Source organism: Cavia porcellus, unplaced genomic scaffold, assembly GCF_034190915.1.
Source record: "Cavia porcellus strain 051 isolate PalLab524CR breed Dunkin Hartley unplaced genomic scaffold, mCavPor4.1 scaffold_29, whole genome shotgun sequence".
In the NCBI taxonomy this organism is placed as follows: domain Eukaryota; kingdom Metazoa; phylum Chordata; class Mammalia; order Rodentia; family Caviidae; genus Cavia; species Cavia porcellus.
In genome coordinates this window covers 1,886,899-1,900,436 of record NW_026947512.1, presented here as the reverse complement: position 1 = coordinate 1,900,436, position 13,538 = coordinate 1,886,899, and the positions used below count along the sequence as shown (strand labels likewise).

Below are 13,538 nucleotides of genomic sequence, written 5' to 3'. Positions count from 1 at the left end.
ATTACTCAGAGGTTGGATAATAAGTTACATTGATTAATCCTACCCTAACCTTTAGCGGGGGGGGGGTACTCATTTCTTTCCAAACCTGTGGCCAATCCCAAAGCACTCACAAACCTTTACTTAAAACACTGCAGTGAATTAATCTAAGGACCTGTCTCTGTATTAACCCCTGGGGTAGGACTAGGCAGTGTCCAGTCCATGGAGAGCTCCCCCTAGAGCATCTGTGAGCAGGCTGGACTGTGTCTGATTATGCCCTTGCTTTATTTATGAAACACACTAATATGGAAAGAGTCTGTGGTATGCATTCTTGCTCCTGGTGAAAAAATTCCTTGGGGGAGAAGCAACCTATCCAAGACTCAAATTCAAATAGGAAGCTGGGATAAATTGATCTGAGTGGCTGGTTGATTCTTTACCAGATTAGGCAATCACAGGAATTTGAATTATGGCTGCATATTAGAAACAACAGAAATGGGAATGGGGAAATTTTTTCAAATGCTGGAACCAGAGATCTTCATATTAAATGAAATACACTGATTCAGAAGGACAAATATCATATTTTCTCTCAAATGTGGAATCTTTTATAAAGGGGAGGTGGCATGAAAATAAAAGGAAGACTATTTGAGAAGAAGGGAAAGGCAGAGAGAGGGCAAGGGGGGTGATAGGGTGCGAACGATCTGAATAGGTTACACACATATACAAATCTGTCAGCATGAAACCCATTCACCTGTGCATAATCACTATGCACTAACAAGAAGAAAATACAAATACACAGACAAACACACATATATTCAGAGTCACCAGGGATGAGGGAGGAGCGTTGGTATGTCTTAAAAACTCTCCAAGTGTATCTAATGTGCAGCGAAGGTAAAAAGCACTTATTTGTCAATTAAATAATTATCAATCAGTGCTACTTTCTTTTTCTGAGATATTTCTTCTCTGTGTTGTTCATCGACATGGAAAAAAGTCAAAGGCAGCTGGAAGGGCAGTGACCTCAATTGATATGACTAAGGAACTGGGCCTCACTTCCCCGACACGCCCAGGACACCGCCTCCTCTGCAGCGTGCTCGTCCTCAAGCACTGTGCGTGCCCTGCTGCTCCCACCTCCTGCATGTGGTTCTGTGTCCTCTGGACCACCAGGTTGATGTGTGGAAATCTGAAGCGGCTCTTGAGATCCTGCAGGTGCTCATGAAGTAGGTTGACCTTAGTGTAGCAAGGTTCCATCTTCACCGAATCTAGCGGCAGATTCATAAGCTGGCCTAGATGCTACAGTTTGATGAAGGGGAAAAAAGAAATAACTTCAGATTTAGAAGCCATATTTCATCTAGATTGTATAATACCTAAGTTTAAAACGGTCACACGTATGTTATTAGAATCACTACTGGCACCACCACATCTGTTACATCTTCAGTTGTGTTATTTGTCTCCTTCATTGGGTCACCAAGACAGTTCCAGTGCTGTCATAGCGACCCATGGAAGAGCCAGCCAGGTGACAGGAAGACCCAGGGGCGCACTAGGTGTGGGGGTGTCCAGCCTTCCTAGTTCTCAGTGGACTCAGAGCTCCTGCTTCAGCGCTCATGAACTAAGCACAGAATTGCTGCTGGGCCCACGGCCTCCAAAGCTGTCTTTTTTAAAGAGTGACATCCCTCACAATCAACCTCAAGGAGGTTAGAATGATCCCGGGACTCCTAGACTCTGAGCAAAAAACCCGGGTGCCCCACTGTTCTGAAATTGTCCATGCATAGAAGGTTTCTGTTCACCTGCTGCAGGCTGCTCCATGGTGCTAGTGTATGGGAGGGGAAGACAGGAAGAGGCCAGAGGTCTTAAAAGCCATGGTCTCTTCCCACTCAGTTTACACAACTGATAATCAGCAAGGCCACACAGCTTCCCAGGTCAGAAGTCAAGTGTCATCAATAGACTCTAACACTGTCAGGGTTGCTGCCACAGAAGGCATTCTGTTTTCTAGGTTTATTTTAAACTATTTTTAAAACATTGAATCTTGGAGGGTCAAAATGAAAAGGAGAGTGGGTAGAGAAGAAGACAGAATGCTCCTGAGAATGGAGGCTTAGGGAGAGCTGGGAGAAAGGCCGGGTGAATGAGAACGCACTGTCAGACAGGGATGGCAGAAGGGCCCATTCCCATTGCACTTTCAAAGTGAAAGACTATTCCCTTTCATAAGTGAATTACGGAGGGGTCCAACGACATGAAATTAATGATCACAAGCACACCACAGAAGTTTCCTCTTGTCATGCAGTAAGGAATATGCCATTTTAAAAATGTCAATTAAGCAGGCAGGACAGGAAAAATGGGTTGCCACTTTGCTCCTACCAGATGGCCAAATGATGCCCCTCATCACTGATGGTGACATGGAGGAGGAAGTTCCCAGCTATACACAATTAATAGAATATAATTTTTTGGAATGTAATGAAAACATTTGCTAATACAAGAAATACACTTTCCAGGATAAGACTCTCTCCCATAGAAATAACATCACTGGGACACATGGATGTATGTACAAGCTTATTTATTGCAGCTTTGTTTGTGGTGCCAGCAACAGTGGGATGGTTGAACAAATCCTGATGTTTCCATGTATGAGGTATTATGTAGCCATCACAAAAATGATTTAGAGCTAGAACAGTTACCTTAGAAATAGTTTCATGAAGTAGCTTTGAAAAACGGATAAGCAGAATAGTATATAAAATACAGCCCCATTTTTTCTCAAAGTAAACAGTGTAAGAAAATAGCCTCTGTGTGTGCAAAACTATGTGAGGTTGATAATGTTGGCAATTCCAGGGAAGGAAGTTGGTGTTGGGAAAGAAGAGAGAGTAAAGGCAAGTTTAAAAAGACAAGTTGTAATAGGAAACCTCCAAGTATTTAAGAAATTATCTTGTTTACGGACAATTATACATGTATGCTGACATTAAGAAATAAGAAAGAGATCACACAGTGATTATAGTTTACAACTATTATATTCTTATGAGGAACTAAAAGTGCTTGAAGATTTATCATAAAGAAACAGTGTTTGAGGAATTTAAAATGTTAATCCAACTTAGTTGTTCCCCACTGTATTACCGCATGATATCACCCAAATATACACAATTATTACATGTTTACCAAAGGAAAATTCATTATTAGTGATATCAGGAAGGAAGAAGAAAGGAGTGGAGAGAAGGGGAGGAAGGCAGGAGGAAAGGGCAGGAAGGGAAGGAGGAGAAAAAGGAACAGAACCAAGTATCTGGTGTTGTCCACCAGCCTGCAGGGATGTGAATCACGCGAAGTATAAAACCAAGCCGCCCAGTTGAAACATCTTACGCCACTGATTCTTAAACTGGAGGGGCCTCAAATCTTCTGGCAGTCCTGTTAAATCATACCCAGGCCCCACCTTCAGAATTTCTGACTCACTAGACTTGAGTTGGGGGTGGACTAAAACTAACGGTATCAGTGGTGGTGATTAATTTTATATACACATATATATCATATTGAGTCTACTGCTTCATCCATACAAGTATGTTATTATTTCTGAAATTTGAAATCATTAATAAAGAAAATTAGGTGGATGGATAGGTGAATGATTGGGGTAGTTAGATGTATGGAACAGCAGAGGGAAGGAAAGAGGGAGGAGAGAGAGAAGGGAAGGAGGAGTCAGAGGAGGAGGGAGGAAAGGAGAGAGGCAGGCCAGGCACCACAGGAAAGACAGCCCTAGAAGCCACTCATCATTTCCGCAGCTTTGAGATCTACCTCCTTCAGCCGGGCGCTGTCCTTGGTGGTCTGAAAGCTCTGGCTGAGTTCATCCACTTCTTTTTCAAACAATGAGCGTACTTCACTGAAACCTGAGCTCACCGGCCCCATGAGCTCTTCCAGAATGGACGCCAGGAATGGCTGCACACTCTCCCCACAGGTTTTCTCTGCTGGCTGGGCCACCATGGCTGAGATAAGAAAAAGTGATGGAGAACAAAATCTCATTCAGAGGTACCAAAGCCAGGCCAGGCTGAACAGCGCCCCCTGGAGCTATTTGACAGCTAAGGCATCTCTCCTCTATTCACCATAAAAGTTTTAAATCATTTCTCTAAGAGCTAATTGGTCAAAATCATTCCATTTCTCCTACCCCTAGGAGACTTTTAAAAATACAAGTAAATCTTTTCTTGGGAGGAAAATGAAACCAAATTTCATTCAGTTTATCACCTCATCTCCAGTTAAAACAAAAAAGCTCAGAGAGTGTAGTGAAGACACTTCCCAGTGAGGCTGGGTAGACCGTTTAGTTTTTGGTGCTTAGCTTTCAGTGCAGGAGGACTCTCCTGACCACTCTGGTTCTGAAGTAGGGACTCAGCAGAAGAGACTGAGATGCTCTATGTACTAGAAAGTGAGACGCACAAACTGGCTGAGTAGATGACTGGGCCAAACTCATATCTTAATTTTCAAAAGCAGAGCTACAAGCGTATTTTTAAGTTCTTATTAGAAAATAACTTGCTGATTGTGAGATGAATAGCCACGTTCTTATTTTGGTTTGTAGCAATCTGTCGTTGCTATGCAGGATCAGATTACAGCTGTGATTCTGAGAATTTGAATTTGAGACACCACCACCATATATATTCAGGGTGGAAAATATTGAACAGGTCATAGAACTAACAGAAAAAAATCCTTTTAATCAAATATAAAGCTACCTATGACTCTTGTAAAAATGTCTTCCTTGATGGCAAGCAGCAAATTGTTTGCCAGGAGAATAAATTAATTATTAATTAACTTCCCTATAGAAACCACTTGAAAAACATCTGATTAAAACTTCAGAATAATGCTGAACATTGGCAATACACGGTGATGATTACGCAGAGCTGGCCAGCCTCACCTGAGGGGGGCAGAGAGCAGCATGGGAGGATGCGGCAGGCCAGGGAAGGCTCCTCTTGGCCTGCGCTCCCCGATCCCTGCTTACCGCAGGTGCTCCGGCCCCTCTCTGCACCTTCATCCAGGTTCTGTAACCCACGACTTCTTCCCTCCACCTCTGCTTGGAAACATTTTGTTCAAGTCCTCAGGTCTACTCTGAATGTCAGTCATTTGGGACAACTTAATGTCCTGGAATTTGCACCGAGATTCCTAAACTGCAGTCTGCAGATGTTTCCTTATAAGGTGAATCAATGTCATGTCCCCTGTGTGTCCCTTGCTATTGGCAAGCACACAGAGACACTGCTGTCATCAATCTCTGAGCATTGTGTTATGACACATTAATCCACGAGTCTTCCCAAAGTGATGGCAGCTCTCAAAAGCAGGAGCAGACAGATGCTGCCAGAAAAGCAGGGGCTAAAGGGCTGAACCTGACTCTGCCACACCTCAGTTTTGGAACCTTAGGCAAGTTCCTTCATGTCTGCCTCAGTTTTCTTATCTGCAAAACGGGGAACATAGAATACTTCTTGGAGTTAATGGTAAGAATTAAATGAGTTTACTGTTTTCAAAGTGCTCCACATGGATGTAGTCCTCTGCAAGCACTTGGGAACGCTGTTAGTTCCTGCCGTACTGTCAGTACTATTATTCTTTCTAATTCCCTCAGACTAAAGAAGCACCCTCTCCTGGCAGGCCGATACAGCCCTCTCCTGGCAGGCCCATACAGGTTTTTGAAGTTGGGAAGGAACCTGTGTCCTGTTTTTTATCTCCATCTCTCTTACAGCATCTATCACCTCATTCCTTCTGTTTTAGGATCTGTGATGTTTCCTATCCACTTCTACTAGTAAAACAATGTTGTCCTCTTTGAATCCTCACAGCCCTTGTACTCTGCAGAAGCAGAATAAATGCTTACTGAATGAACTGTGAAGCAGAGCTAACAAAGCTCCGTGGCTTTGCTTCCAAGAGTCATGTGGGAGGAAATGAAGAGATCATTGCTGAATACTCCTGAAGTTTTTTGATTTTTGCTTTTATTTTTTTTTAAATCTAAAGCACTTTGTCAATGCATTCTTTGGTTCCCTTCCTTGTTTTAAAGATAGGGAACCATAGACTTGCTTATAATGTTGCTTGGGTATAATGTGTTGCTTGGATTTCATGTTGAAAAGATTTGATCATTACTTTCTTTCAAGCTTTCTTTCAGGAAACCACTAATAGGAAGCTTTTCCCATTTTATCAGGATACCTGGGAGCCACAGAAACGTAAACGAGAGAATGGTTTAATTCCAGCCACAGGAATGGCCGCAGTTAGGCCCTGCTGGACCCCCAACAAAATTTTGGCACAGGAGTTGGTGCTGGGGCTTTTTAATTCTACAGAGTGTTTTGAGACTCCTGATCACTTGTGCTCATGGAGTAGTCAGACCTGGATAACAAACAGAAACACTCTGAAGCTAATCTCTATCTGGCTTTGGAAAGCATCATGTGAACAGACAAAGACATCGCGTGCTTGGGGCAGTTATTCCTCTAATCCCCTCTCAGTAGGACCTATTTTAAAAGTCCTGAAGCAAGCTTGGCTGTGGTATGGAAGGGTCTGACCTGCAGAAATTAATTCACCCAGCTGAGCATCTCCTGTTAGACCGCAAGCCTCAGGGAGCACTGGCACTAATCAGTGGCGCACCGTGAACGCTCCCTCAGAAGATGTTTAGAAAACATTTTTAATTGAGGAAATGAGTGATAACCTGTGAACTGACTGTCTAAAAAGATCATTAATAATCACAGATAAGCCTCTGTGCTCCTTTGCAGTGACATTCGGTGTAGAGCATTTATTGGGTTGTGTTGGCCTACATAGAAAGAGGAACCATGGAACTTATCCAATAGGATGCTTTGAAGCCATCTAAGGTCTCTTGTGTGGGAATAGGTAAGCTTTTTTTTTATTTTGTTTTGTTTTGCTTTGCTTTGATTTAATTTTGCTTTGTTGTTCAAAAGCCAGACAGTAAATATTTTTTACTTTGTACTTGATAAATTGTGACTGAGGTTCCAACTACTCTAGTCTGATGTCACAGCACAAAAGCAGCTATAGACAATATATAAGTGAATGAGGATGGCTGTGTTCTAGCAAAATATTATTTACAAAATCAAGTGGTGGATTTGGCCTCAGGACCACACTTTCCCAAACACATCTTTGTGAGTCTTCTTGATTTCAGAGCAGGACAACCAAGGCAAACAAAATTTGATCGAGTCTCCACCCACCAAGTACACAAAAATAGTAAACGTTGGAGCTGGGGCTAGAAATACAGATATATTGATGCTCAGCTGAAATGGTGGGCTTTCCTGTTAAAGGACAATCCATTGTTCAACGATCCAACCATTCCTGAGAGTCTCTGTATGCCAGGCATAGTCCTAGGCTCTGGCTATATACTTGAGTAAACCAGGGCAACATGGCTCTGCCTTTCAGAGCTTACTTCAGAGAGAGGCAGGCAGAAGCCATCACTGTTGGATATAAACTGGGTGTGGTAGTGCACACCTGTAATCCCAGGACTGTGGGATGCTGAAGAGAGAAGATCATAAGTTTGAGCCAAACCCTGCCAGCTTAGTAAGACCTTGTCTCAAAATAAAAATAAAAATAAAAAATAAAGAGTCGATATTTAGTTCAATAGAGCTTTCAGTGATAACAAAGAGCCCACTGCAGCACACACAGGTTCACCACCACTGGTCTAGATACCTATGGCATGCTCCTATTGTAACTGTTACCTCATCCCAATTTCCTCAGTTCATGTCTTCTTTAAAATTATGTATAGTCTCCCTTCAGTATCTGTGGGCAATTGGTTCCAAGACCCAGCTCCCTATCCTACCGCAGGATACCAAAATCCAGGGATACTCAAGTTCCTAATATAAAATGGTGCAGTGTTTTGCATATAAACTATGCATATCCAATGGTATCCTTCACATACTTTAAGTCATCTCTAGATTGCTTATAATATCTAATAAAAGGTAAATGCTAGTAATTATATAGTAAGTATACAGTAAATGGAGTAGTTATTATACTGCATTGTTTAAAGAATCATGATAAGAAATCTGAATGTGTTCAGTGTAATTCTTTTACTCTCAATCTATACTTTTATTCTCATTCTGTACTTTGTTAAAGCCACAAACACAGAGAGCCAGCTGTATTCTAACCATGTGCCGATCCCTAAACATACAGCTTTTTAAATTAGATGATCTCCACTGACCTTTGATCTTTCCAATTAAAAAGTTCTTTGAATTTACAATCTGATCCATGTCTGAACGAATTGTTCCTTCCAGGCCCTTTGTCAGGGTTCTGCATTCTTCCTTCAAGGCACTTAATCCTTCTGAAACTTGGTGCTGCACCAGGTTGTAGGCTTCTTCCAGCAGCTGTAAAGGGAGTCACATGTGAATCAGCCTTTGTGTGCAAAGCCCTGACAGAGTGAAGGGGAGGCAGGGGGAGGACTCACCACAGACTCCCATAACATAAACAAAACTGCACACACACTCGAGTTTTCTTTTAAAGTTCAAGTCTGTTTGGATTAGTTCTTATGTAAGTGAGATTAAGCAGCTTTGATATAGACATTTCTCCACCCAGAGAAGGAATTATTTAACAAGAACAAAAAATGCTCTTAAAAGCACAGGGAAGGGAATGTACATTTGGAGAAGCACAGCTGGAGAGCATGATTCCCACTTACACCAAACCAGGCCTTCTTTCTATCATTTTTCTTGCCCTTCATTTTAGGGAGCAGATCTGTCTGAAGGGTTGGTAGGAGCTCCTCCATCACCAGGTTACTCAGGATCTGGAAAGAGGAGGAGAATCCAAAGCTGATCAGCTGGGAATGGCTAAGTCCAAGCATTGGGCCAACTAGAGATCTCACAATGACCATCCCTTCCCTGGGCTATGTAAACTCTGTTAGGTTAATAGTTCTGTGTGTGCACACATGTGTGTATGTGTATGTATTGGGAATTAAACCTAATTTAATTGTTTAACCTGGTTCTGAGGCCACAGAAATCTCAACTGAGACAATCGTAGAGGGTAAACATTCTTAAAGTCACAAAGAACAGAAACATCCGCTGACATGTTTCCACTGCTATCCCCAATGGAAAGAACAAATTTTTCAAAATCAGAGTTTTCATAGTCAAACTAGAAGGACCTAATGCATTTAAAATACAAGAAGAGATTTCAATAATGGCCAAGGGGTTCAGTAGTAAAATTATGCAGAGTCAGGCTTGTTTTTGATGGCTTCAGTCCTAGTGAGTACTCCCTGCATTATGTTTTGTCAAGATGTCCCCCCAAAGCTTCATGCAGTGGGGGTGGGTGGGCTTCTAGGGTCTGTGATTGACTCATGGTCCAATACAGGGATTATGAGTGAGTGCTACACCCACACTAGGGTGGGTAGCTTGCATACGATACAAGGATGGGAAAAAGGCTTGCTTTCATACTCCTCCCTTTTTGCACTGGTTGCTTTTTCTGTCTTCCATCACCTGAAAATTGCCCCTGTACCACGCCACCCTGCCTTTGAGCCAGCTGATTATGGACCAAAACCTCCACAAACTGTGAGCTAAATAAATCTTTCTTTCCTTAATTTTGGGTGTCTGATATTTTGTCTCAGCAGTGAGAGAAAAGTAATCAAGACATCCTGGAACTATCATTCTTCCTCAAACCCCATCATTATCTAAGTGTATTTATTCTTATTTTCCTTATTGTCCTCTGAACATCAGCTCCACCCTCTGTGGCAGTGGTGGCAAACCTACAGCACATATGCCGCAATGGGCTGTTTATATTATTGGAAGCTGTAAAGGGTTCGCCATCATTGCTCTATAGTATTTTAAAAAAGAAAGAAGGAGAAGTGTGAAGAAAACAGGGTAAGGACAACCCACCTGGACTGATCAAAGCCCAAGCACCCTGCATCCTCCTGTCCAGTCATGCATTCCCCATACTATCACCACTATGGCCAAGAGAAAGCCCAAAGAGACTGAGGGAGATCAAGCCAAGCTGATGGATGAGTCCTAGAAATCTGCAAAGTTGTCAGTTAAAACTGCTCCTCCAAAGATACAGCCCAAGTCCAAAACAGACAACTGAGAAGGAAGAAAAGGTGCCCGATGAGGAAAAAGGAACAGCTAATGCCAGCAAGAGCAGGAGCAATTACAGGAAATGAAGACACCAAAATGGGCCGGACAGAAAGCTGAAGCTGAAAAGCCCAAGTGGAGTAGATGTAGTTTTAATGGCTATGGATTCTGGCGACTGAAATGCTAATTTTTATGAAGTTTTGTAAACCACAGAATTTGATTTTTCTTTCTTATAGCTATGTTATTAGCACATGGATTATTTCACCACTGTTTTGGAGGAGAGGCGTATTTCATTAATACACATCTCCGAAGCTAGAAGGCTATGGGGGAAACACTTTTTCCTTCTAGTTGTAAAGAATCTTTTCTTAGCTCCCAGCAGGAGGGATTCCCTGACAATGTCTTACACAGACACCTTGGCACAAACACCTCCGTGAGGAAAAACTAAAATTAGTTTCCAAGTTCTCCTCTCTCTAGGCTTTCAGCAGAAGTTAACTTCCTAAAGCTCAGAAACCTGTTGGATTCTTCTATCCAAAACTGGTTACCAGGCAATCTGGACTTCCTAGTGATGTCAGTAAAATGACATTCCTCAAAAGAACAATGGTTCATTTTCTTGACAGTGGGTCTTCAGATAGATAATTCTGCAGCTTTTATTCCTCAAAGGCTGGGCTTGGCTTGTGAAAAGTTGTTCAAAGTGAAATGTTAACCTTCACTCTAAGTTCTTTCTGTTCTTAACATTGAATGAAAACTTTGCTAGGTTTTATAATTGAAGAAGGAAATTTAAAAGTTATTGGGTACTGTTAATTATCAGTGCATGTTCTGCTGGAAATATGATAGTTGTTTATGAAGACTCTATTTAATAAATCTAGATCCACTTTTTTATAAAAGGAAGAAAAAAGAAAGCAAATACCTAAAACAATTGGACATTTGCAAGGTAAAGAGAATACTGGAATCTATCTAAACTTTTAAGGGTGTTTTAAAAAAAAATGTCTTCTGGGCTATCTTCTAAAATTTTGCTTAGATCAGTGAAGACCTATCTTTTAAATCTGAGTAGTGTCCTACAAGTCCTCTCCCTAACACTGGCCTGTCTTTCTTCCCTGCTGCTCCCTGGCTTGGAACAGCTCAGGTTTCAGCAGAAGGCCATGGGTTAAGATTTAGGAAAGGGCGAGAGCAGTGGGACTGGGAACAAGAAGGAAGTAGAGAATCACTTGAGACATGTGTGTGTGAAATGTACATAACATTTATTTAAAATAATTCGCTTCCTTTTCACTTCTCAGAAAAATTCAACTTATACTTTGGGAATTAAGGAAGACTTTTTCTGGGGTCACTGGCCTCATGGTACTGGTAATATTCATGAGCTCACTGGATTTTGCTTTAAGCAGTGCCTTGTGGTAGGGTGAGGTATGTTAGCTGATCTGAACAAACCGACTTCCAGGGTGGACGTGAATGAGCTGTCCAACCCTGCTGTGTCTCCAGGTTCCTGAGAGATAGTTGCTCAGCTTGGTGCAAGTGGGGTCCCTGCTATCTGTACTGTGGCTCTGCCTACTGTGATGAAGATTATAATGGGAACAGGGTTTCTATTAGCCTTGATAATTCATTGAGGGGGCTGTTTATCTTTCTCAGGCATTCTTTGGGGGCAGTCAAGAGATATTATCATTTTTCCGATGACTTTAGGAGAAATAACATGTGCAAATTCCATGGAAATGTGCAGGTCCAACAGCTAGATTCAATAAGCAATTAGTAATCCATGGGCCCCATGCTGGTCTGTAGACTTGTTTGGAACGCTAAGGTCCAGGACTGGCCCACAGGCAGCAATGAAGAGGAGCTAAGCCAGAATTTACAACCAATGGGCAATACTATCTTGGCTGAAAAGTATTAAACTCAAGAATAATAATCTTTGTCCCCATTCATTCTTTTGTAGAGATTGGTTTGAATTATAGCATGAGTGTGATTTTAAAACAGATTTTAAAAAGATACAAATGTTGTGGACAAAGGCCAAAGAAAAAGAAAGTTCCATTTGGGTGGGCTTATTACAGTTTTCTTTAGCCTTTCCCATACAATGCTCCAAGAAATTTGGTTCTATTTTACAACTTAGGGAGTTGAAAAGCAAGTATGTCTGGGAAAAAAGAGCCAGTAGGAATGTGTTGCCAGGGAGCTGAAGCGGGGAGGGCTCATACTCAGCCACAGAGCAGAGCCTATACAGGCTGCAGCCATCTGTGTCTCACCCGGGAACATCCTCTTTGTCCTCAAACCTTGTAGCCTTGTTCTACCCTGACCACATGCTGCCTCACCTGTCCAGGACTTACTCTGGATTTCCCCACCTTGGCTAGTTCTCCAACAGCCTAAGCCCTTGGACCTTTCTAGGGATAGTAGCTAATCCAATAAATAATAATGAAGGACTTCTCTATCTTCTTCCCCACAAAATGGGATCTTAGTGAGTTTTACTGTAAGAATCAAAAGTATAATTTTGATTTTTTTTAAAAAAGGAGGGAATGTGTGGACAAACTTAATTGCTGAGGATGTGGACACTTAAAAATTTCATCACACATATGAGAAATTAAAGTTAGGCACGGTGGCACATGCCTGTAATTCCAGCACTTGGGAAGCTGAGGCAGGAAGATTACTGTGACTTTGAGGCCAGTCTGGGCTACAAAGTGAGTTTAACTGAATTACATAGCAAAACCCTGTCTCAAAAAGACAAAAAAAAAAAAAAAAAAAAAAAAAAACCATTAGATAGATCAAAGCCAAAACACCAAGACTATACTCACTGAAGGCCACACTGTACACTGTGCTTCTCTCAGGTGCTGGAGCTGCAAAGAAAGTGGGAGGTCCAGAGACACTCCCGGATTCCTGGGGCAGGCTATTAGCCCTTGGCACCTGGCCCTAACTGAAGGACTATGGGTGAAAGAATCTACTTAAAGAGGGTCATCATTCAACAGAAGGCAGTTCTGGTAGGAATGGACAAGACCCACAATACAGATACTTTTCTTGTCTTGAAACCACCAAGTTCTATGGGAATTATGAGCTCTTATCTCAACCCTCTGCCTAATTTAAAGGCGAGCCATAAATATACCAAATAACCTTAGATATTTTATATCTTGCGGAGGGCTTTCCCACATGATCTCATGTGTGATACATTTATATCAACAGGTAGAAAATAGGGCTGGGGATAGGCAAGCATAGGCCTTCAGTTCAATCCCTGGTAACAACAACAACAACAAAAGTAAAAGTACGTTGAGGTTTTTGCTGATATATAAATATTTTCACCTTAACGTCTGTTGGGCGAGTTATTCTGAGAAACTGCTTTGCCTGGATCCTTGCCTAAAGTAATCATCACCACAGGGATGGCCACATTTGCTGCATGCGTCATTGCTATGAAGAAAATAATGTCAGAAGGCTGAGAATCTTTTGAATAAGTCCCTAAAGTAGAAGGGACTAAGAGTTATGATTAGGAAGATAGGAAGGTAGGAAGGAAATATGGAAGCAAACCTGAGGCTTTAAATTTTTAAAAACTCATATTCTGAAGTTATGCTATGTCATTTTCTGTGGCTACTGGAAAACTCCTTTGGACCCAGATCTTTCTTTCTATCAAGCTACGGATTA

General features: G+C 41.8%; 1 protein-coding gene across 2 annotated transcripts in view; it reads right to left on the bottom strand.

The window, feature by feature from the left end:
• The window catches only part of Niban1 (niban apoptosis regulator 1), a 154,138-nt gene that overhangs the window by 12,024 nt on the left and 128,576 nt on the right, over positions 1-13,538 (bottom strand). For both annotated transcript variants that reach the window (XM_063240293.1, XM_063240294.1), the window contains 4 exons: positions 8,564-8,668; positions 8,093-8,255; positions 3,736-3,923; positions 1,102-1,263 (listed from right to left, as the gene is read on the bottom strand). In XM_063240293.1, the coding sequence (XP_063096363.1) occupies positions 1,102-1,263; positions 3,736-3,923; positions 8,093-8,255; positions 8,564-8,668 (618 nt within the window). The remainder of the gene's footprint in view (positions 1-1,101; positions 1,264-3,735; positions 3,924-8,092; positions 8,256-8,563; positions 8,669-13,538) is intronic.